This window comes from Camelus dromedarius, chromosome 1 (assembly GCF_036321535.1).
Source record: "Camelus dromedarius isolate mCamDro1 chromosome 1, mCamDro1.pat, whole genome shotgun sequence".
In the NCBI taxonomy this organism is placed as follows: domain Eukaryota; kingdom Metazoa; phylum Chordata; class Mammalia; order Artiodactyla; family Camelidae; genus Camelus; species Camelus dromedarius.
Window position 1 is genome coordinate 121,202,380 of NC_087436.1, and position 22,435 is coordinate 121,224,814.

The 22,435-nt window shown below is 57.5% G+C and overlaps 1 protein-coding gene across 4 annotated transcripts in view; it reads right to left on the reverse strand.

Moving 5' to 3' along the window:
* RGS12 (regulator of G protein signaling 12) overlaps positions 1-22,435 on the reverse strand; it is a 105,978-nt gene that overhangs the window by 2,623 nt on the left and 80,920 nt on the right. For 2 of the 4 annotated variants that reach the window (XM_064488533.1, XM_031438329.2), the window contains 12 exons: positions 12,184-12,353; positions 11,653-11,745; positions 10,803-10,946; positions 9,910-10,089; positions 9,442-9,595; positions 7,535-7,611; positions 5,588-5,782; positions 5,170-5,243; positions 4,607-4,733; positions 2,621-2,717; positions 1,004-1,083; positions 462-615 (listed from right to left, as the gene is read on the reverse strand). In XM_064488533.1, coding sequence (XP_064344603.1) covers positions 462-615; positions 1,004-1,083; positions 2,621-2,717; positions 4,607-4,733; positions 5,170-5,243; positions 5,588-5,782; positions 7,535-7,611; positions 9,442-9,595; positions 9,910-10,089; positions 10,803-10,946; positions 11,653-11,745; positions 12,184-12,353 — 1,545 coding nt within the window. The remainder of the gene's footprint in view (positions 1-461; positions 616-1,003; positions 1,084-2,620; positions 2,718-4,606; positions 4,734-5,169; positions 5,244-5,587; positions 5,783-7,534; positions 7,612-9,441; positions 9,596-9,909; positions 10,090-10,802; positions 10,947-11,652; positions 11,746-12,183; positions 12,354-22,435) is intronic. The other 2 variants (XM_064488536.1, XM_064488541.1) reach the window with 2 other exon arrangements.

A 22,435-nucleotide genomic window follows, 5' to 3' on the forward strand; every position in this document is an offset into this window, starting at 1 on the left:
ACCCTCCCTCTCCGTCTCCCGGTGCATCCTTCCTCCCCTGCGGGCAGGGGAGAAGCGCAGGCGGCCAACCCACAGGCTAACACAGCCTTTCCCCTGGGCCTCTGGCCAGCAGAAGACAGCCAGCCCTGGGCCCTCCTGCCTGCCACCTCCTGGTGAGGACTCTCAGAGACAAGGACCCTGATCCCCGAGCCTCCCTCTGAGCCAAGGACCTGGCTGTGGGGAGGAGACAGACGGAGGGCCCACACGGGACTCCTGACTCCTAAGGGGCCTGGCTCTCAGCCTGAAAACTGGAGTCCTCGTAAAGTCACACTGACAACTGAAGACTGATGGGGGACAAATTCTCAGCGTGACAGGGATCACAGCCACCCTGATGTCAGTAACACAGGGCAAGTTCCAACGATCACATGGAAACCTGACATTGCATTCACTAAAAATGTGGAAGTTTTAGAAAGTACACCTACCCTCTGCTTCGTCCAAATTAATTTTCTGAAATTTTTTTTTCCCAATCTTTGCAATAGATTCTTCTCTCTTTGAAAGCCGGGGATCCCTAGCATTCTTCCCATTTTCTCCTTTTATTTTAATAGAATTAGACTTGCCTAGTGTTCTCTCCTCTCCCTGCGTCAGAAGGAAAGTCAAAGTTCTACTCACATTTCAGACACATGACAACACACAGTTCATCAGTGATATAACAAAAGGCTTTGAAACGTAGATTGCATTGATTTGGACTTAAAATGTGTTGCAGAAAAGTCAGCCACAACGATGAAGGTTACAAAAGAACAGCACATCAGGCACCCCCCCCCGGCGCCCCCCAGGCCAGTGGGCAGAGGCGGCATGAAGGGACCACGAGAAGACCCCCCGTCCGGCCCACCGCCCGGGATGCGAGCCCAACCCGACCAGAGGCGCAGGGGGCCACTGGGGCCGCGGGCTCGCGGGGCTGGCGGGCCACCCGCCCCGAGCATCGCGTCGCAGGGGAGGGGCGAGGGGGCGGGAAGAGGGCAGTTACCGTAGCCGACTGGCTTCTGGAACTGGTGCTGACGGATGTGCTCTGTTTGGCTGGCGCACTTTTCTGTTTATCTGTGGACACTGAACACAGTGAGATAAGCTTTCTAACTGCGGTGAGTGCAAATCTGTCTCGACACTGAACATAATTAGGTTTCTATGTCTTTGAGAGAAAAGCTGGACAGAAGCCCAAGTGTGAGATACCGGCCCCTTATCTACATGGACGAGTAGGCCCAAACGCCACACGCGGGGCCCTCGTCCGCCTGCCACGTCTGGCAGGAACGGAGCAAGGGTGACGTGGAGAGGGCTCGTGGTTTGCAGGTTTACTGGGCCTTTGTGGTCATGAGCTGAATGGAAGCTCGTTTGGATACTGTTTGGCTCGAATGTCTTTAGAAAGTAGACGAGTTTCACACTAGTATTTTCAAATATAGCCATTGCCCCGAGTAGGGGCCGCAGGCCGGCCCCAGTGGCCCTCACGGTCCACAGACGACTCTCTGGCCCAGAGAGGCCTGGCGGAATCACAGCTCTCCTGCCTACGAGCGGCGTCACAATTGCTGCCTGCACGGGCCTGCAGCTGCGCCGTCAGACTCACCTGTGCACAAACAGGCCAGAAGGTCCAGCCGCGTCAGGCCCGAGAGAGGCACTGAGCACCTGCGCCCTGTGCGGGCCGCTCACCCTCTGTGGTGGCTACCAGGCCTGGGGGAGAGCGCACGGCCTTCTCCAGAACCCAGATGGGCCCAGAGGGGCAGGAGCAGCAGGCACTGGAGCCCCGAGGGCAGAGGGACCACCACGGTCTGGGTCACCAGCAGGGATGGAGGCAGGTGACTGGTGCCCCATTTTAGGGCTGAGCCAGCTCGCTGGGCCAAAGCCTGGGAAAGGGAGGGGGCAGCCCAACGTGGCCCCCAGCAGCCCTGACACGGCCACCTCCTCGCCTCACTCAGCAAGCTCCAGAAAGCTCTCTCCAGGAGACATGCCCCCGCCACCCTCCACCTGGGAGTGGCTGAGCGCTCCGAGAGGTGCAGGTCCCGAGGCTGCAGGGCCTGACTGAGCCCCAGCTGCCAGGCTGCTGCCCCAAGGCCAGGCTCTGGGCTGTAGGGACCGCCATGTCCCCGGGGCAGCGCTGTCATGGCTGAGGCAGCGTGCGGGAAAGGGCTCTGGAAACCACCTGATTCCACACACAAGGCACAATGGGACCTCCATCACCACCCAGGCTCCCACCTCAGCTACTGCTGGGCCGAGGCCGGGCAGCACTGCCCTGGGGTCCCCTGTCCCTGGAGCAGAGGGATGATGAGGCCTCCCAGGAACCAGGCACGCTGGAACCCAGGAGCAGCCCCGGGGGTTCCTCAGGGCCTGTCGCCCCTCCTTACGATTGAGAAGACACCCTCAGGAGGCCCCAGCACGAGGCCCTCGCGCTCCTGGTCCCAGTGCCTCCTGCCCAAAGTCAGGGCCTGGACTCGTCTAGGCACCTAGGGTTGAGCTCGGCCCTGGCAGGGGGTCGCCAGGCCCGAGAGACGCTAAACCCCAGCAGCACCGCCTGGGCTGTCGCTCTGAGAGCTCAGGGCAGGAGCGGGCGCTTCCCCGGAGGCAGAGTCCAGGGGCCCGGCAGCATGACCCTGCTCACCTTTCCCTCGGGAGGGGTCCTTCTCCTCCAAGATGACCCGCTGTCCGTCCAGACTTGAGATGGGGGCTCCCAGGTCCAGGGGCTCCTTCTCTCCATTCTAGAGGCAGAGAAGGTACAATGAGTAACCACCCAGCTGGAACTTTCCAGAACAACCGTATGTGGTCCATCTGCTGACAGCAAGACCTCCCCAGACTTAATGGAATCACACACCAGGTGACCCCAAGTCCTGGGCTGGCTGCAGACTCCTGACATGGAACAACCAGCGCTGGCTGGCCTGCCTGGAATGCTGGCCCTAGAAACCCGCGGGGACCAGACTGCCACTCGAGTGACGGCCATTGGCTGCACTCGGCCACGTCGAAGGTCCGGGGGTGAAAGACACGTGGCAGGTGCTACAAACACCTGCGTCCACAAGCCTGGGGTTGTCAGTGAAGGTGGCCCAAGTCTCAGCACGACTCCCCACCTGGATGCGGTGGCCCTGAAGCCCTCCGTGGCCTTCAACATGCCAGGAGGCGAGTGCGGGGGCAGGTGCCTCCCTGTGGGTGGGAAGCAGGTGGGCCCGAGGCCCAGGGTCCTGCCCTCCTCTCCTGGGGAGGCTCTCTTACTGTTCAAGGTCCACAGCCTATGTTGAAAAAAGCATCTGAACTTGTGGTTTGGCTCCAAAATTCCCTGTAAGTCAGAACTACACGGTGACCAAATGCCCAGTGGGGGCTCTGGCTGAGTGAGGACCAGACCAAGGCTGGCAGGGTACTGCCCGCTCAGACTTCCTGGCCTCGGGGGGTCACAGTTCACTGAAGAGGGTCAGCAGGTGTGTCCAAGGAGAGCCACGTCCTCACAGCCCAACCTCAAGGACCCTCCACACTGCCCTCGCCAGTTCCCCAGCCCCGAGCCCCCAGGTGGCTGGACTGCTCTTCCGGGTCAGGCTTCACCAGCCAGCCTTCAGGACCGGACACTCCTACGTGACCACAGAGCATGTGTCCATGACCCACCCCCCTTTTCAGATAGGGAAACAGGCCCCGGGGGTTGGGGGATCGCTTGCGATCTGACATGATCAGAGTAGGGAATGCGTCCCTCTCTGTCCGGGACACTCTGGACTCTAGGACGGCACCCCCACCCCCAGCCCCAATGAGCTGGGAGGGGGCTTCAGGTCACTCTCGGGGTGTCCAAAAACAGCTGAGCACAGCCCTCTCACTCACGTCAAAGCTCTTGAACAATTCTGGAGCCCATTTCAGAGAAAATTAAAATCCTAAAACTACTCGAAATCATAGCTCTGATAAAGTATATTTTCCAAAGAAAGAACACAGGCAAGTGTGTCATAAATCACCACGTTTCACAACAAATGTGTATCACGTGCCGGGACCCAGCAGGGACCAGCAGACACGGGTCCCAGCTCTCCGAGCCTGCTGGCTCTAGGCGTCTCCCTGCGGACCCCCTCTGGTTGCAGGGACAGGGACTCTGGTCTTGTCCCCTCTGAACTCATTCACCGAGTAATGAGTGATGACGGGGGCCTGGCGTGGCAATGCTGGAGAGCACTAGCTCTGCGGCGTGGAGGCTGGAAGCGTGACAGACCCCAGCGGGGGCCCGACAGTGGGTTGGGCAGGTGGGGCAGGCGCCACCGCGCTCCGCCATCAGCTCAGATTTGCAAATGGTGAGAGGTTGGAGAGTTTTCATGTATTTGTTTCTCCTCTTTGTTTCCCTGGGCCAAAAGCCCCAAATCTTAGGTATCAACCCAAACCCCAGTGGGAACCACCAAGGCATGAATAAACAACAAGCATCTCCACCGAAGGGCATGGGAGCAGGGGGCCACGGGGCCGCCTCCCACCGGGCCTGCCAGAAGGAGGGCTGCTGACAGGCCCCGGGTGTGTCCTTGGTCCCACTGGTCACAGCTCACTTTGTGGACACCTGGGGGCACACTGGGTCCCCGCAGGCAGCACCGAGCTGCAGCTGAGCCGGGCAGCTGAGCAGCACGGCAGGCCTTGCGTCACTCACCAGCCGGGCCACCAGCTCGCTCAGGCGCAGACCGTACTTGGCTGCCACGGGCCTCAGCACCTCCGTGACGGGCTTGCTGGGCTTGGCCTTGAGTCCCACGGACCGGTTAATCGGCACCAGATCCAGCCTGGTGGGAGGGGAGAAATGGGCACATCTGCTACGGACCTACGACAACTGTCTCACAGACATTACGTCTTGAGAGCAGAGCTGCGTGGCACGCCTGGGGTCCCCGAGTCGGCCCCAGGTTCTGCACGAGAAGAGAGCCTGCAGGGTTTTCTCCAAGGCCTGGTGGGGCTGAGCTGGGGCGGCCACACAGGCCAAGAGCGGGCCCCTCCCCACGGGACGGCCCGAGCTCCGCATCCAGCCTGCCCGCCACCCTGGTCATACACGGGCAGGGAGAGTGCCCCTCTGGCCCCCGGGGCTGTGAGCGGCTGCCTCCCACCGAGCTCAGGACGAGGGCGCCGGCAGCCCCTTCCAGCAGAGCAGAGGCCCGTGGAGGGGTCACCAGAAGCAGCCGTGTGGCTCTGGAAACCTCACAGAAATGACAGTTGCATTTTTCTTACCGAAATAAAGTGCGTTTTTCTAGGCGCAGGTCCCTGGACTCCAAGATACTGCTGTCCTGATGCAGCACCAGAGGCTTTGGGACACGTGAAGGAACAGAGAGGGACATCAGGGGAGCCAAGGTGCCCCCCGCACCCACAGTGTGCAGCGCAGACAGCTGCACGGAACAGCCCTACCGGCCCAGGGCGAGAGAAGGCTCCCCAGCCGTCCACTGCTCGTCCGCAGAGGGCCCCACACAGCACGACCCACCCCCCACCCCCCAGATGGCCTCCGGCAGGCGCACTGCTCAGAGGAGGAGCGCAGAGTCCGGCCCAGCAGATTTACTAAAACAAACAGACTAGCCGGTCCTCCCATCCCATCGGCAGGCTCTCCCATGGGCAGGACCCCGGGCAGGAGAGGCCCAGGTCTACGCAGCCTTACCTTGTCTCCGCCCACCAGGAAGAGGTCCACAGCGGCCCCGTTGATTCCCTGTCGCTCGCAGAGCCCGGACAGGACCTCTTTGATGGAGAGCCCTGCCCTGATGGGCACCATGCAAGACGTCCCATCGGGCAGCTGGATGCTGCAGTGCTTGGTGGCCTTGTCCCTCTCGGGCCCCAGGGTCCTGCAGGCCTCTGGCTGGGGGGCAGGGAGAGAGGTGGCGGGTGCAGGGTCAGAAGAAATGAAGTGCCAAGGCGCCTGGGGAGGCTATGGTAGCTTCCAGACACCTGGGGAGGCCCCCAGTGTGCCTCCCCGTCCACACCCACACCCGGCTCTGGGAATTCAGAATCCCGTGGAGCTTCTGGGTTAACACCAGGGACAGCAATTCCCTCTCTCTCTCAACTCCAGGCCCATACTTACAGTTTCTCTCTCCAGTCTCTTGGTCTAAACACTAAGGGCTGCACTTAACCGGCTTCCCTGCTCAGAACAGGGAGGGCCCCTCACACTGCTGTTCTCAGGTCTGGTCTCGGCCTCCCTGACGCACAAGCACGTGGAGTCACCCTGTGGAGCCCACTGAGGCCACACGGTCACCGTGGGCTGCCTCCGCCCACCTCTCAGTCTGTGGGGCCAGGCACCCAGGAGGCAGGCTGGACCGCACCCTGAGGGCCTGAGGCCCACCCTCTGCTGCTTCTGGTCATCTTTCTGGATCCTTCTGTCTGACCTCTTGGGACCGGAGGCCTTCCCAAGAAGGATGGTCAGCCTGAGGGAGGGGCTGGGAGAGGGGAGATGCGGCCCTCAGAGGCTCAGAGGCAGGAACACACCTGCAGGATGGGGAGCAGATGAGGCGGGAGAGGCAGCTGTTCGGGAGCACCAGGGACCAAGCCTTGCCAGACAGCAGCACCTGTGACCTGACTGTCTGCATTGCTGGTGGACTGAGTCAGGGGCTGGAGGACAGCTCCTAAGGCACCTCCCCAGCCTCACCCCAGGCAGGGCTCCAGGTGGGCAGGAGCTGGACCGCGGGGCCAGCCCGTGGCCGCACTCCCTATGCAAACCTTTGGGTCTCTCCCGATGCCTCCTCTGGGTCTCGAGTTACAGCATCCTTTCCCCGCTAGAAATAGCTCCCTGCCACATCCTGCTGACATACAGCTTGCCCTGGCTGTCACTTCCTATGGTCTGAAAATCTTTCACCCAAATGGTACTTTGGAAAACTAGTCTGTGGTGGTAGATTCACTGCAAAATGGCCCCAAATCTCCTCTTTCCACAGACGCAAGTACAGTCATAAATGTTCTTTGTTTTTAGCCGCTGAGCTTTGGGGTAGTTTGTTAGGCAGCAGTAGCTAACTGACACATGGTAAGCTCGTCCAGCCTTAACTGTTATTTGGGGAAATAATATTCCACATTAATTACTGCTTGGCAATTTCCAGTGACCAGGATGCTGGCGGCAGTAAGGTTTTCCAAAATTGGTATCAGACAACAGCTAACCAGCTAGCCGGTCAGCCCAACGTCTCCCCACTTCCTCCACCTAGTTAGAAATTGGGACCAGACGAGCAGTTTAGAAGGGTGCGAGGAGAGGGCACAGGGCAGGCCAGGATCTGGGCTCCCCCACAGGCAGGGGCCAGGCTGGGGGAGGACTCGCAGAAGCAGACCCTGGGGCGTCGAGCTGATGGGTGTTCAAATGCTGAGACAAAGATGGAGCACCTGCTGGCTCCTGGTGGGCGTCCAAAGAGACAGCGACTGAATGAGAACAAAAGATCTCAAAAATAGCCCCAGAAGTATTTTTAGGACTCAGGGGGCACCCCTTCCCATCTATCAAACGGCTCCTCTCGGATCCCACGAACCCCAGTAGGGAAGAGCCTGGGTGGAGCCCCAGACCCCACATTCGTGAGGGACACGGCTCTCGTGCCCAGAGGCTGGCGGGCCCAGTGAATCAGCTGTGGCCTCAGGGACTCACCAGGTCCAGGCTCCCGGCAGAGGACACGGAGCCCTGTGACTCCCTGCGGCCCAGGCCTCCATTGGCGTGCAGGGGGTCTAGAAGGGGAAAGGGTCGTTCAGAAGGGCGAACAGCACCCACTTCACCTGTGCTCACTTAACACAAAAACCCATGCATGTGGTCACGGCTCCCAACCCCCACCCCATCAGGCTGAGCACACTTACACAGAGGACAGAAGCCAGGCTTGGAAAGGCCCCTGCACGGCCTCACCTCCCAGACCCACCACTTGGCCCACAGCTGGAGTCAGGGGGCTGGGAGCGCCGCCCAAACCTGCTGTCCGCTCGGCCCACAGCCGCAGCAGCTCAAAACACGAGTGGGTGCTCTGGTGCAGGGCCGCCCTGCACTTCACTTCATCTGGAATTGTTATCTCAGCACATGGCTTCTGGGCCCAAGAGGAGGGCAGTAAACAGGACAGCGGCCACAGCACCGCTATCTGCAGCTCATTTCCCATCTCCCACGAGTGCAAAGTGAGCCCACAGTCACTGCGTCCCTTGTCACCAGGTGTTCCCATTGCAATCCCAACATCACGACAACTCTGCTCCAGCAGGGCCCACCCGCCAGTCACGCTGCTGTGCAGGGGGCCTGGGGGCCACGCGGGGGGGCCTGATTAGACGGCAGCTCCCAGGTCCCACTGACCCTCCAAACTTCCAGCCCATCTTTCAAAAGCAACAGATGGCCAGGCGACCAGGTCAGAAATCCTGGGGAGTGCCCTGGAGTCAGGATTTAAAGCCCTTTCCAGACAGTCTCTAAAGATCTGCTACGTATGGGGACCCCAGCCTCCTGGGGCCCTGCTCAGGGGCACAGACATAAAGAGGCAGTTGCTCCCCTGTCTCCTGGTCCTCGGGGGGGTCCCTGGTCCCTATGCCCCGCTCCCGTCCCCCAGTCCTGCCTGCCTTCCCTGTGGAAGAACACCTGCACTGACAGCCCACAGCATGACCCCGGAGCGGGAGGGCACCGGCACCAAGCCCCCAGCCTTGAGCCGCCTTCTGTAAGATGGGCACGAGCCCTACCGTGCAGTCTGCTCCCAGGGGGAGAGGAGGTATAAACTCTACAAACCGCCACCTCCCACCTCCTCCTCAGGCCTCCTGTCCGAGACCCTTCGATAAACCGCCCGGTTTAAACCTGGCGGCCCAGGCCTGGAGGCTGCAGGTTACTCCTTGGGAAATAATCACCCTCTTGAATCTCTAGGGAAGAAGCTCTTTCCAGCTGCTGCCCCCCACTTAGGCTTCCCGCGCCTGCAGTGAGTGCCGCCACCTCTCTCTGCCCACCCCTTCCCTGCGCCAGCCCAGCCAGCGTCTGCAACCAGCAAAGGGCCCCCGAGGCCCCTCCCCGGGCTGGGGCTGAGCCCGCGCCTCGCACCGCCTTCTCGGCCACACACACGAAGGACACCAAGGGAGGAGACCTCCAGCACGGCCACCTCCAGGCTCGCAGGAAAGAGTGTGATTTGGGGACGCTCGACGCTCAAACTACCATATCACATTGTCTTTACAGACTTAAAAAGGCTCGTGCACCCCTGCACGTGGCAGAAAAACAAGAAAAAACCCCAAAGACTTCGGCAGGCAAGAAGCTGTCTGGGTGGACAGAGGGCAGGACTCCGCATTTTCTTCTTTTTACCTGGTTGTGTTTCCCAGATTTTCTGCCCAGAGCGCCTATTACTGCTGGAGCAGGAGTGGGGGAGAGCGGCCGCCACTGGGGGCCCCCGGGCGCCCAGGCCTGGGGCTGGGACGCACCACGCCCTGCTTCCCGGCCGTCCTGCCCCACAGGCCACCGAAGAGGCACGAGCCGCCCTGGGGGCGCGGCCCACACCCCCTCACTCGTCCCCGCGACAGCCTCACCCCGACCCCGCCTGCACACCACAAACCACCAACCGTTTGGACGGTCGCTGTGGTCCTTCTTCTTCTGGGAGCGCCCAGTGCTCCTGGTCCTGGACCAAGAGAAAAACGCGCCTTTCCGCTTCTTCTCACTGTCCTCGTCCCCCAGCTCCTCATTCAGGGAGCGTCCTGATTTTGATTTTCCACTCAGCTGCCATCAAACGGAAAACACGGTTAATTTACCACCACCCTGGATGAGAAAGGAGGCCGGAGGGGGCTGCCTAGGCCCGTTCTCCACGGGAGGGGTCAGGCCTTCGAGGCCAGAGATGCAGCCCCAACGGCCCCCCCAAGACAGCAGCTGCAGCCTCCCACCCAGACTGGAGCCTCAGACAAGATGCATCTGAAGGTCCAAGCCCAAGAGGTCCGTCACTCCCCGTGAGTTAAGGGATAAACCAGCATGGCATCTGCTGTCCCTTTCCCAGAACAGCCCTCATCGGGTGAGACCAGCGCGACGGAGCGGGGCACCTTCTTTGGCGTGGACACGTTTGAATGGTCCGAGCCGACGCTGTGCTTGGAGGCAGGGCTGCTGGGGACCTGCTGTGCGTCGGGCAGCGAGCGGCCCTCCACCTCGGCCAGGATGCACTCTTGGTACAGCTGGGACTTCAGGAAGCGCGTGTAGCTGTCGAACTTCATCAGGTTGAAGATCTGCGGGAAAAACGCAGCTGCGGTCCAGGGTCCAGTCCCAGACGGGGCCAGACACCCAGCCCGTGGTGCAGAGTCACACGGGGCCCGCACACGCCAGCCGGGCCCATTCTGAAAGCCCACTCTCTCCCCAGAGTTATTTTCCGGGGTCCTTTATGTCTGGTTTCTTTCCCATAATACACCAGCCCTGATTTATCACGCTTACAATCAGCCAATTCCAACAGCCTGTCAAAGCCAGCATCGCGGGTGGGCTCAGCACAACTAGCGGCCATACTGGGGCATCTTAACTTCCTTAAATCAGAATGAAACCAAAAGCAACTGGAAACCTAAAGGAAGTGAGAACTGCCCTGAAAATACTGTTTTGTTTTGTTTTGTTTTGTTTTGTTTTGTCTTAATTATTAACAGTACTCATATGACTCGGCAACAGAAGTAACCTCTGGTAAAAATCATTAGGGCCCATGCACGCTTTTTATCACAGAGATGTCCTAAAGCTGAAAAAAAAATCCAACCATCTGTCTTCCTCTACAGACGCCACTGCCCACAAACCTGCGACCTCACACACAGGCACTTGGAGAAGTGTCACCAGACAGGGACCTCCTGCTTCACGGCCTGACTGAACCCTGGCTCTGGGACGGAAGCCCACTCTCCTGTCAGCCTGGCGCCCGCGGGGGGGCTTCTCTCTGGGACCCGAGTCCCCTCCCCGCCCCGGGAGTCACCTGAAGCTGCTGCTCCTTGAACATGTCGGGGTGGGGGGCACGGAGGATGTCGTCCGCCAGCTGGGCCTGGCTGTCGATGTTGACCGGAGTGGTCGCTTTGCTGCTCAGAAACTTACTGAAGATCTCACGGGCCCTGTAGGAGAGCTGCCGGGACACGTGTATGAGCGGACACACAGACCACAAACAGCACGTGTGTTCTGCCTGTTTCACGGCTGTACTCCAAATGCCCGGCACAGCTCCAGGCACTGGAGGTACATTCTCTTGGGGCCCAATAGATACTTCCTGCTGGAGTTACAGATAAAAGTTCCAGCCAGTATGAAACTCTTCAATAAATCAGCTCCCCTCCCAATTTTCTCAAAGGGCAATCTGAACGTCCCAAAGGCCCGGCCGTGCTGCAGCAGGGGGCAGCAGGGGTGGTGCGGCGGGGTGGGGGTGGGGGGCGAGGTCGGGGCGGCACTGAGTGTGGCGAGGAGACAAGATGCCTCCTCTGAGGGGACCACAGGCCGCACGGCCTCCAGCCAGGGCTCGCCGTCACCCGGGGCCGCGAGGGCGAGCGGGGCGGACGGGTATTCTCAGGGCGCTCTTCCACCCAGAATCTGCTCCTGCACCCCCTCAGCACGCTGAGCAGCAGCACGTCTGCTGATGAAGGCTCTACGGCCGAAGGCATTTCTGCAAGTTCTGTTCAGGCAAAGTTAAATACCATATATATTAAGAAACTTAGTCTGAAAAAGAAACTTTTTCATGGTGTGAAGATACTTTTACGTGGACTTTTCAAAGTGCGCTGGGTGTGAAGCTGTGATGGAGTCACCCTGCCCTCGGCCACCCCCGCTCCCCGCCTGAAGAAACATACCTCTTTTCTGTCGTGGGCAGGAACATGACTAAAATACTCGCAGGCCTGCCAGAATAAAATGTTTTCTTCACTGAACTCTTTCCTTAGAAAATCCTAAGAAAAACACCGTCAATCAGCCTTCACACAGCCCTCAGAAAAGGGCGAACTGGTAATGGCTGAGGGCCCTCCCTCCTCTCGACCTCTGCCGATTCCTTCATTCCCACTTTTTTCTCATTACCGCCTTTCACCGAAACCAGAGGTCACAAGCGCGTCTCCAGAATTCCCCCGAAAGATGAATTGAAAAGCTGCCCACGCTGAGGACCACTTTGGCGTACACAGCCGCTTCCTCAGGAGCCGAGCACCCCTTCCTAACAGCTGCCCTTGCTGACAGGTAGCCCTTCCCAGCATTTACAAGAAGCCCCGCCCCCTTGGCCTCAAGTGCCTAGGGCAGGTGCAGGGCGGGAGGAGACACAGGCCCTGCCCCGACCCGGGGTCTGAACCAGAGCGGGCCCGGGTCCTGCCCGAGGAAGGGCCATCACCCATCATACTCACGGAGAAGTATCGCACGCCCAGTGGGTCCTGCAGAAGACGCTCGAAGGACACGGCCCAGCTGGCAACCCTCCGCTCGCGCAGGCGCCGGCAGCTCTGCACGCTGGGGAGGCTGGCATTGCTGCTCAGGCTGTGGTTGCTCACACAGTCCTTCAGGTCGGCGCCGCTCAGCTCTGCGGGGCCAGCACAGACCTCACTCACCTGCGGGTGTGTCCTCCACACCCGCCCGCGGGGCTGGCCGGACCTCACCAAGCTGTCTTCTCTAGAACTTGCGATCGGCCCAAGAACAGTGCACGCCCACACCGTGGCCCCGTCGTCCCAGGTACAGGGCAGAGCATGGAACAAGACCAGACCCGGTCCTGCAGCCGCGCAGAGTCCAGCACGGATGCTGACAGCCCCCGACAAGGATGCTCGGCACAGATCGCGGCTGGCTGGGCCGCAGGCACAACCGGGAGCACCAGGTGAGCCCACCTGAGGTCAGGGGGCGCTGGGAGTCAGGGCCAGGTGACCCACAGGGCAAGCAGAGGGACAGGGGCACCGGTGGGGTTCCCAGGGCCTGGGGAAGCTGCCCCGTCAGGATGGGAATCTCGCACTCACATCCCTGTACTTCCCTGCACGCGGCCGGTCTCACGCCCGGGCCAGCGTGAGTGCAACCGCGAGCCAGCGTGACGACTAGAGGGCGGCCGCCCCTCGTGGAAAACGCACGCTCCCGGGGTGTGCTCCCGAGCCGGCCGCAAACAGCACTAAGGAGCCTTCGGTTCCGCTGTCTTGTAAACAAGCTCTGGAAAGATCCGTCTCCCTTCACACAGAGACGGGGGTACTCGGGACCCCTGTCGCCCTCCCATGAGCAGGCCCCCTCACAGCAGGGCGGGCAGGCCTGGCCATGGAAGCCTGGGGCCGGAACCAGCGGCCGCACATTCTGCCGAGGACAGGCCCCTTCTGTGAGAGCCCAGGGGACATGGGACAGGGACGGCCAAACCTGCGCTGGGGCGGGGCACGGGCTCTGCTTGCTGAGCGCAGCTGCCCGGTGGAAGTACCAGACTCACAAGCCCCATTCTGCTCTCTCACCCGGGCTCGAGGGGAGGAGTCGGGTGGACTAGCTAACCAGCTCCGGCTCTTGGCCAGCCGCTTACAATGCATCCTATTAGTGACAGGGGGCCGGGGTGGGGAGACCAGGACAGGTCAGTGACACAGCACAAAGCCCCGTGGGGACAGAGGCGACGCAAAGGTGGCGATCAAGCCTGTCTACAGTGCAGGATGGCGGGCAGAGGCTGGCCTGCAGCCACGGCCCCCGGGAAATGGGCCTTCAGGGGACCAGACAGCTCAACTGGGAACCCGAGCAAGTGTCTCAGCAGAAGCCACTGCTGCAGGAATCACTCAAAGCTCAGAAAGCGCGTGGATGAGAAGAGAAAAGAAAGAGAAGGTCAGAGAGTGACCACGTCACTCCAACTGCCGTGAAAAAAAGTTAGAACAAGATTAAGAAGAAGCTGCATAAGATCAGAGAAGGACAGTATGAATTTTGCTTTGAGGCTCACTAGACCCCACCCGCCGTATGTGATCTGTGAGAGAAACACTCGTGACAGAACCTGCCTCCGGGTCAGAAGGGAGGCACCAGCCCCGAGTCCACCGCGCGACACACACGCGGTCGCTAAGCCTGAACCACAGCCCCCGCTCAGTGAGTCGAGGACGAGGGTCCAGGTGAGGCTATGGGCCCAGCCACCCGGCCACCACGTACACAGAACCATCTGGAAACGCCTTGCTTAGACTCCACACAAAACTTCCCACGAGGAAAGCCCCCCCCCACACACACTCTCCTTCCCTCTCCCCCTGGGGCTCTGGTCCGGGAAGGGGTCTCCCTCTCGTCTGGTTTGTGTCCGGCCCCTGAGGCACCAGGGGCTCCACACCACAGACATTCATCCTCCCTGAAGTCACACATGGTCCGATACACTTCCCAACAGACGCTTCACTCGAACTGGACAAGCTGAGTCTAAACTGAGCTCATGTGGAAAGCTACACATGAAACGCCGGGAAACTACACACAACAGAGCAACGAGGCCGGGCCAGCCCTGCCCAACGTCACAGCACGTCACCGACCCGAGTCCTGAACACGGTGGGGCAGCGGCGCCGGTGCAGAAACGGACACGCTACTGGGACAACTGGACGACCATCTGAAAAACAGCCAAGTCAGGTCCCTCCCAATACACACGGAATTAAATCCCACGTGGACCAAAGATATAAATGTGAAACATGAAATTAGCAAAACACAACAGGAAAACACGGGCTCGCTTTCTGCCGTGCCTGAGTGGGGCGAGCAGCAGGCACACCACGCCCGGAGCCGCGAGGCAGGACTGCGAGCGTGGGCGCAGCGGGCGGGTGGGAGTCCGGGGGCAGAGGGGCCGGTGTTCGGGCCTCCAGTTACGAGCGCAGTGAGTCCGGGGAAGTCCTCAGGTGGCACAGCACGGTGACCACGTTAATGACGCTGTGGTGCACGTCTGAAAGCTGCTGACAGAGTGGACTTTAAAAGTTCTCACCACAAGAAAAAAACTGACTGCAGTGAGGGATGTTAACTGGTCTTACTGTGGTGGCCATTTTGCAATATATACACGTTTTGAATCGTTATGCTGGCATGCCTCAAACTAATATAATGTATGTCAACTACACCTCAACAAACAAAATAAAATCTCTGTATGTCAAAAAACACTATAAGTTAAATCAAAAGACAAGAAACAGAAAATCCATGTAACGTCACACAGATGAAGGACTGACTTTCCTTCTAGTTAAGAGCAGCTCCAGAGCAGTAAGAAAAAGGCCATAAAACCAAAGACAGTGGAAGAAGAGTGTGGATAGTCGCCAAGTGGGGCTCGAGACGGCGCCGCCCTGGAGAGACCCACCCCAAGCTAAACTGAATGTACACTAAGCACCAGCGTCAGGAGCGGTGGGGTCTGAGCAGAGGTGTGAGCTCTCCTGCTCCACTTCATGCCGATAAACGGGGTGATCTTCACAAAATTGTCTATTTTAAAGACATCCTGCAAAGTGTAAGCACAGAACATTTTTCCTTCAGCTTTTTTCCCTTGAGGGAATGATGGTCTGAGAGCTGAGGGAAGAATAGAAGTTAACCGACCTCAGAAAGTGGGAAAAGTGTTCCAGGACAGGTTGAGTACGTGCAAAGGCCCTGTGGCAGAAGAAAGCCAGCTCACACCTGTGTGGCTGGGCTGTAGGGCCAGAGTGCTGAGGAGCAGGGCCACCAGGGCCAGGTGGTGGGTGCCAAGCAGTGGAGATTTTACCCTGGAGGACAGCGATTAACAAGGGAATGTCCAGAAGGCACCTTTGTCCTTCTCGGGCCCCTCTGGCTGCATGTGAAGGGAGGTCCTGAGCTCTGCCAGGCGGAGGTCCAGCTGCAGGTGCTGGTGGCCTGGACTGTGAGGGCTGCAGGGGCAGTGGGGAGGTGCAAAGAGGAAGACTGGCCCCAGCTGCATAAGACACAGTAGCTGAACCCCATCAAGGATGCTGGAGCTTTGATTTCTCAAACAAAAGGTATCTGGACTCCAGTGTGCAGCAAGCACCATGATGCAGGCGGTCTGCCTCTCTTGCAGCTAGCGCAGGAAGGACGCGGGAGCGGCTGGGGGGCGGCTGGTGGAGGCGGCAGGCTTCCCACCCAGCCCACCGTGCCTGCCCGGAGCTCACAACCTCCTGGCACGGCCATCACGCCCCCAGCGCTGGGGGAGGATGGCTGTGCATTTGCGGAACGACCCGTGAACGGAAGAGTGAGCGCTGATTGACATTTTAAGGAAAGATAGCCTGTCTACTAACTCATGCTTGTAAGAGCTGACAAATGCAAATTAGTTTTTAAGACTCACAAATCAACAACTGACACTTTAAAAGTCTACTTGAGAAGGAAGCTATAAAATATATATATTAAAAAAAGGGGACCCCCCCATCCCCGGCCCCTGGGTGTGTGCTGTGCGGGTCAGGGGCCACAGCACATTCTGAGGTCTGCCATTACTGACGCTCTGGTGGGTGCAGGGCAGTTCCTGTCTTGGGGTCTTAGGGGCACCGAGGTCGTGCATAGGGGCCAGGCCACACTGTCTGAGTCCAAGGCCTCAGCCATCTCACTTCACGACAGCCAGACCTCTGGGAACCCGCACACTCTCCCCAGTGGGAAAGTCAGAGACAGTTTTACTGCTGCAAAAAGCAGGTCAGCACAGAGCTCTTGTCATCGGGAGACCTCCTGCGAATCGGAGGTGGCGGATTCTTGCAGACGACCGTGTGGAGCCATGTGGTGGGTGCAGAGCCCCTGGGAGAGCGACAAAATCCTAGCTCTTCCGCGTGTCCACGACGCGCACGGAAAGTCACCTGGGCCTTGCTATCCACTGTCAAATTCTTAATATCATAATTCACAGCACCTTTAAACTCACCCTGGAACTGCTCTCGACTCATGGAAAATAGTGCACATTTCTGGAAGGACTGACCTTGAACACTGAGATGAAACTTCTCCAAACGCAGAATTCCTACCCCAAGTCCAAGGCCAGAACAGGTGACGGGACGAGCCGCACTGCACGCAACTCACCGCCTGATTCTCTCCTGGGTGCCAGGAGTTTGGGTGGAACCGTGCGCTCCGCCTCCAGCCAAAGGAGAAGACACTCACAGGAGACGCCCTGCACCCCCCTCCCCAGCTTCGCTCTAGGGGGCACCCCTGGCTTCTGTTGTCACTGTTGGGTTTGTTTGTTTTTCTTTTCTTTCAATTCACCAGTTTGAGTCAAAGGAATGCCTTCCTGGTGAGAAAGGTTTTGAAGTCTGGTTCAGATTTGCTGAAAACGAGAAAAGCCACCAGCTTTATACTGGCTGGACAAGCCTGTAGATTACATGTTGCAAATAAGATTAATAAGGCCTTGGTGTTGAAGTGTTACAGACAACTCTGCAACTCGAGGCTTCAGCCCATTAGCACCTCATCAGAACGTCTCATCCAAACCACGATCGCAAGCACTCTAAACACTGAAATCACAACTCAAGGTCGGGTTATACAAAGGGCCACAGCCTCCCACTGACGTGGCCCCCTCAGCACACGCACCTGAGGGCCGCATCGTCTGCCTGCCCCCGCCAACCGTGACAAGGCACAGACAGGAGGGACTTTACCTGGGTAGAGCCGATAAGAGCCACTGTGATGCCATTTAACCAAACACTTCCAACCATTCACCGCAAACCACCCCTCTGAATCCATACCAGGGTCAGCCAGCACAGCTCCCGGGGCTCCGGGCAAAGGCTCGGGCCACACACAGAGACATTGTTCCTTAGCTTATGCTCCCCAAGGAGGCAAGTTCGTGCACCCTCTCCAGAGATCCCAGGCCACAGGCTGACAAAGGTGAGGCTCTCCCTTCAGGCGCACGGAGAGGGAAGCGCTCGTGTACTCGACACAAAGCACCGCAGAAGACGCATTCATAATTCACAGCAGACCTGCAGCTGCTGCTGGCGACCGTGAATTATTTAGCAGGTGGAGCGCAGCTCCAGAAATGGCACTCGGACGTACAGGTGCTGAAGATGAGACTGGGGGTCTCTGGGAATTTGTTTTCTGTGAAACTAGCAGCAGAAAAGGACAAAATAAATACTTTTAATAATAAAACCCTTATTCCCCTAGTAAAAGCTTTTTTAATCCCATACACCTAAAACTTGACTCTAAATGAGAAGGTGATCACCAAACCTGCGTGGTACCGGGAAGTATTCATCAGGTAATGAGCAACTACCCAAAGCTGAGCCACTTTGAAACCATAAGGGGCATTCCGAGGTGAAAGGAGAGCACGCCCGTGACTCTAGCACGGAAGCTGTATTTCCAAAAGCTGGCGGGGGCTGATCTGGCTAGAGGCTGGCCCTGCTCCAGGCTCTCGCATGGACACTGCTGCAGAAACAGCTGTTACCTGGCGCCAGCTCTGTTAAAAAGATGTTTAACCGATCACAATGTTTTCCAAGAAAATAGTTCAAGAAAAGGGGTTAAAGACGCAGCTCAGTCCCGGTGGGTCCCACCTTCCTGTCAGGGGTCCTTCTGACCTCGGGTTTCAAGGCAGCAGTGCCAGGAGGCGGAGCAGCACGCCAGGCTGTGCCGCGGGGCAGGCCCCGCCCGGGGCCCCGGGGTCGTGGTGGAGCCCGCAGGGCGGGCGGGGCTGGCAGCGCAGCTGATGCACGGGCGGTCAGGACGCCCGCCAGGCGCTGTGGGAGAGCGCCCCCCTTTGTCCCTGAAGAGTCCAGTGTGTGTTTCTTTGTAACCACAGCACAGCTGCCAAAGCTGGGGGAAGTGACGAGTGGACTGGTCCCCAGGTGAACTGATCCACCTTCAAACTGACCAGGCCTTGAGAACACCTGCCATGAGGTCGCCACAGTGGCATAATTCAGTTCTAGGGGAAACCCAGGTGGAGACTCAGGCCCCACGATGTCACTCTGGCCCTGGGTGACATGACGTGATAGGCTGCACGGGCCTGAAAAGCCTCACGCCTTGGTTTTTCTCTTTTGGGGAGAAATCAACAATTGCAGGGTTGGGGCGAGAGTACAAGTGAAGACCTTTATACCATGTATCTAAATATTGAAAAAACTTCAAAGAAGCTAACACACAGATAAATAAGGTATACTTTCTTCTCCCTTCAAACAAACTCGGAGGCCAGGTTTGAATTTAGAATTCTGGGACTTGCCCGAGTTCTGCCTTGGAAGCTGGTGGCACAGGGAGGGCTGCGTGGCCCACGGCCCGCCCCCACCCACCCCTCACCCCCACCCCCCGCTGCCGCCTTCTCTTCCCACCCCGGCTCCATCCTCATCCTGTGCGGCTCCCAGCCCGCTGATCACTGCCCCACCGCACAGCAGCCGCCCTGAGAGCACTCACTTCATTCCCCGGCCGCAGGCCCGGCACGGTCTACAAATTCAAAGCAGCACGACCTTTTTCCTCAAAGAAATCGCATATGGAATCCCTGTGAGTGAGCCGGGCTGGCTGGGAAGAAGGAGGGCACAGACAAGACAGGTGGGGACAGACCTCGGGCCGCATTCTGCTTGACCTGGCAGAGCCTCGGGCAGGCTGGCCCAGCTCCTCCTTAAGGAAACATCTGCCACTAAACACAGAGACCTCTGATAATTAGAATGAACTGTTTTTGGAGCCAAACAGCACCTTCTCAGCACAGAGTCTGAGAAGCACGAACTATTGATCTACTTCCATCAGCCCATTTTACAAAGGAAGTTGCCAAAGTGTGAAGACCTTCAGTGACCCGCCCGGGCTTAGTCGGTGATGGTGCTGAGACTGCGTCCACATGCTCCGCGGGGTGAACCCATGTCACCGTACCTGCCCTGGGAGAGGCAAACTCCTCACACCCACGGAACAGCCCTCGGCGGCGGCAGCCCTCCGCACACGTCCCTGGGCCAGAAGAAATCTGAACGCTGAGAAAGGCCCGTTTATAACTGCTCTGGCAGAGCACAGCACAACAGACTGCTGTGTCTGAAATGACACAAGTCCTTCCGGAGACGGAAATGCCAAGCAGATGGGGGGGTGCTGGAAGAACCCACGGGGCCGCGTGAGCGGGCGGCACAGCAGCCGAAAAGGGCCGGTGTGGGAGGTGTGAGGCGACAAGCGGAGAGGGTGCTGTCACTTGTCACACGGAGTGTTCAGGACTTCAGCGCAGTGCTAGCAACTGACCACAAGTGGCTGGCCCGCTAACTGGCCACAGGGAGCCTCCAGGGCTCACCAAACAGGGACACAGGACACTTTTCAAAGACAGTCCTAATCAACTTCATTTATTATGCTGATTTGAATGAAAACATTTACATTATTCGCTCACCATCCCTTTGTGAAACTGGAGTATCTTACAGCAGTGACTAGAATGCACGCACTTTATGAAGACACTCTACTTCTGGTACCGAGGCCACACGTGAGGTGCGGCCCCTCCAGCGGTGGCCTGGCTAGCTGTGGCCCGTCCCTGTCAGGAGGTCACCGCTCAAGCAGGACCCGAGCACCACAAACGCGGCACTCCACAAGGAAGACTCGACACCGGTGCTATAACCACGCCCACGGCCCACGGCCCACGCAGGAAAGCTACAGCTCGGAGCCCCACGCCCATCCTGAGGCCGTGCGGTGGAGACCCCCCGCAGGACAGGCGCTGGCGGGCTGGCCAGCAGGGAAGGAAAGGATCAAGGGCACGAGGTCGTCAAGGACGCACGGGGCGGGCACCTCCTTCCTCAGGGATGGCCCTGAAAGGCCGCTCCTGTCTGTGAAAAAGAGGTGCCCCTGAGACAAAGGAAGACTTACTTTACATGTCAGGGGTCAACTGCAACTTTTTAGCTATGGCATTCACAAGGCTGGGATTCTGGGACAGTTACAACTTCGCGTAATTTTTTCCTTTTTTTTCTTTTTTCTTTTTAAAATTTATTTTTTATTAAAAATTTTCTTCTTCCTCTTAACAGAGGCACTGGGGATTGAACCCAGGATCTCACACACACCAAGCGCATGCTGTACCACTGAGCTATACCCCCTACCCTCCCCATCCCTGACTTTACATAATTTTAATATTGAAGATAGTTTGTTAGATGTAAAACTAAACAAACGTAATATTTGTGTCTTTCACATGAATTTCAAATAAAGCAATCAAATTTAAAAGGTCATTTGTCCCAGACTGGGCTCCAAAAAATCTAGTCCTCAGGCTGGTTCCTGTTCCGTGGAGGTCCTCAGCCCCAGCTCACCTGCTCCTCCTGCAGGAGGGGTGCTGATGGGGGAGGCTCCCAAAGCCCTTGCCATTGGTCTGCCTCCAGTGGGCGGGGCCTGCCACCACTGGTCTGTCTCCAGTGGATGGGGCTAAAGGCTGAGGTGACCCAAATTGAAGTACCATCTACGGATTAACTGGTCTGCAATCTTCAAAAGTGGCATAAATGTGAAAAGCAAGGGAAGAAGGAAGAGCTGTTCTATTGAAGGAGACCAAAGAACCATGACAAGTAAAAGCAAAATGTAACCCTGAGCTGGATCCATTTACTATGAAGACGAATAGAGTGTGGACATGACGGTAATGCTGTGTGGGTGTTAATTCCCTCATTTTGCTGGCTGCATTGTGGCTGTTGGGAAACATATGCATTTGTAGGAAATACACTCTATAAAGTGTTCAGGGATGGTAAGGGTATCATATCAGCAACTCAATCTCAAATGGTATAGGAAAAGTTCTTTGTACTCCAGCTGCAATTTTTGAAAGGTTGATATAGTTTCAGACTGAAAAAAACTTTACATGGTGCAAAGATTAAAATTAAAATTAAAAAAGGCTGAGGTCCCCATTTGGCAGGACTGCCCTCTCCCCCTCAGCTTCCCCTGGGGATCTGTCAGGCCTGACTCTTCTGTGGAATAAGCAGATGATCAGGGCTCCACTGCACCAGCGAAGCCAACCATTCTCTGTCCTCTTCCTAAGACTGGATGGGGACGTTAAGATGAGGGAGAAGTAAGCAGGCTCACCCTCTCATTCTCATTTTTCAACAGATATCGGTTGAAGGTCTACTCCGGGGCAAGCTCTGTCCTAGGAGCCGGAGCCTCTAGCCCACCTCTCTCTGGCACAGGTGTGGCAGGTGTGGTGGTTCACGGTGCGGGTTCCAGAGTCACAACGCCTGGCTGAATCGGCCCCACTCGTCCTAGCTGGGCGAGGCCCTCACTCATCTGTAATGCTGCAGTGATAGCCGTGTACGAACGCCACAGGGATACTGCGAGAACGCCGCTCCTCGGCAAGTCACTGCGCCTTTCCATAGAGCTGTGGTAGCAACCATATACTGGCATCACAGGAACACTGTGATGAGCAGTACCAGGCGCATGGGACGCGTTCAATAATACTGGCTGCATAAATAAATCGTGCGTTCCAAATACAAGTTAATGAAATGGCACAGGCTGAAAAGGTGTATAACTTCAAATTATATATGTCTTGCAGCTTTAATGCACAATTCATGAAATATTGTCTCCTTTAAAAATTTAAACACAAATCTAAAATCCCTATAGATCATTACCTAAAATCCTGGTCCTATCTCCTCTCCCCAGAGAAAACCCATCTTATTAATGTGGTGTTGATCCTAATTTTTAATTCTTTTACCAGGATGTTCCCATCAAAACAATTGTTTAGGAAAGCTACTACTTTTTATCTTCCTGAACTTCATTAGTTGTAAAAGCCAGGCTCAGCCGAGTGACTGGTATGCTGTGGGGTTTCTAGCTAGATGATTTAAAATTTATTTTCTTTTCTTGCCTTATAGTGTTGGCCAGAATCTCCAA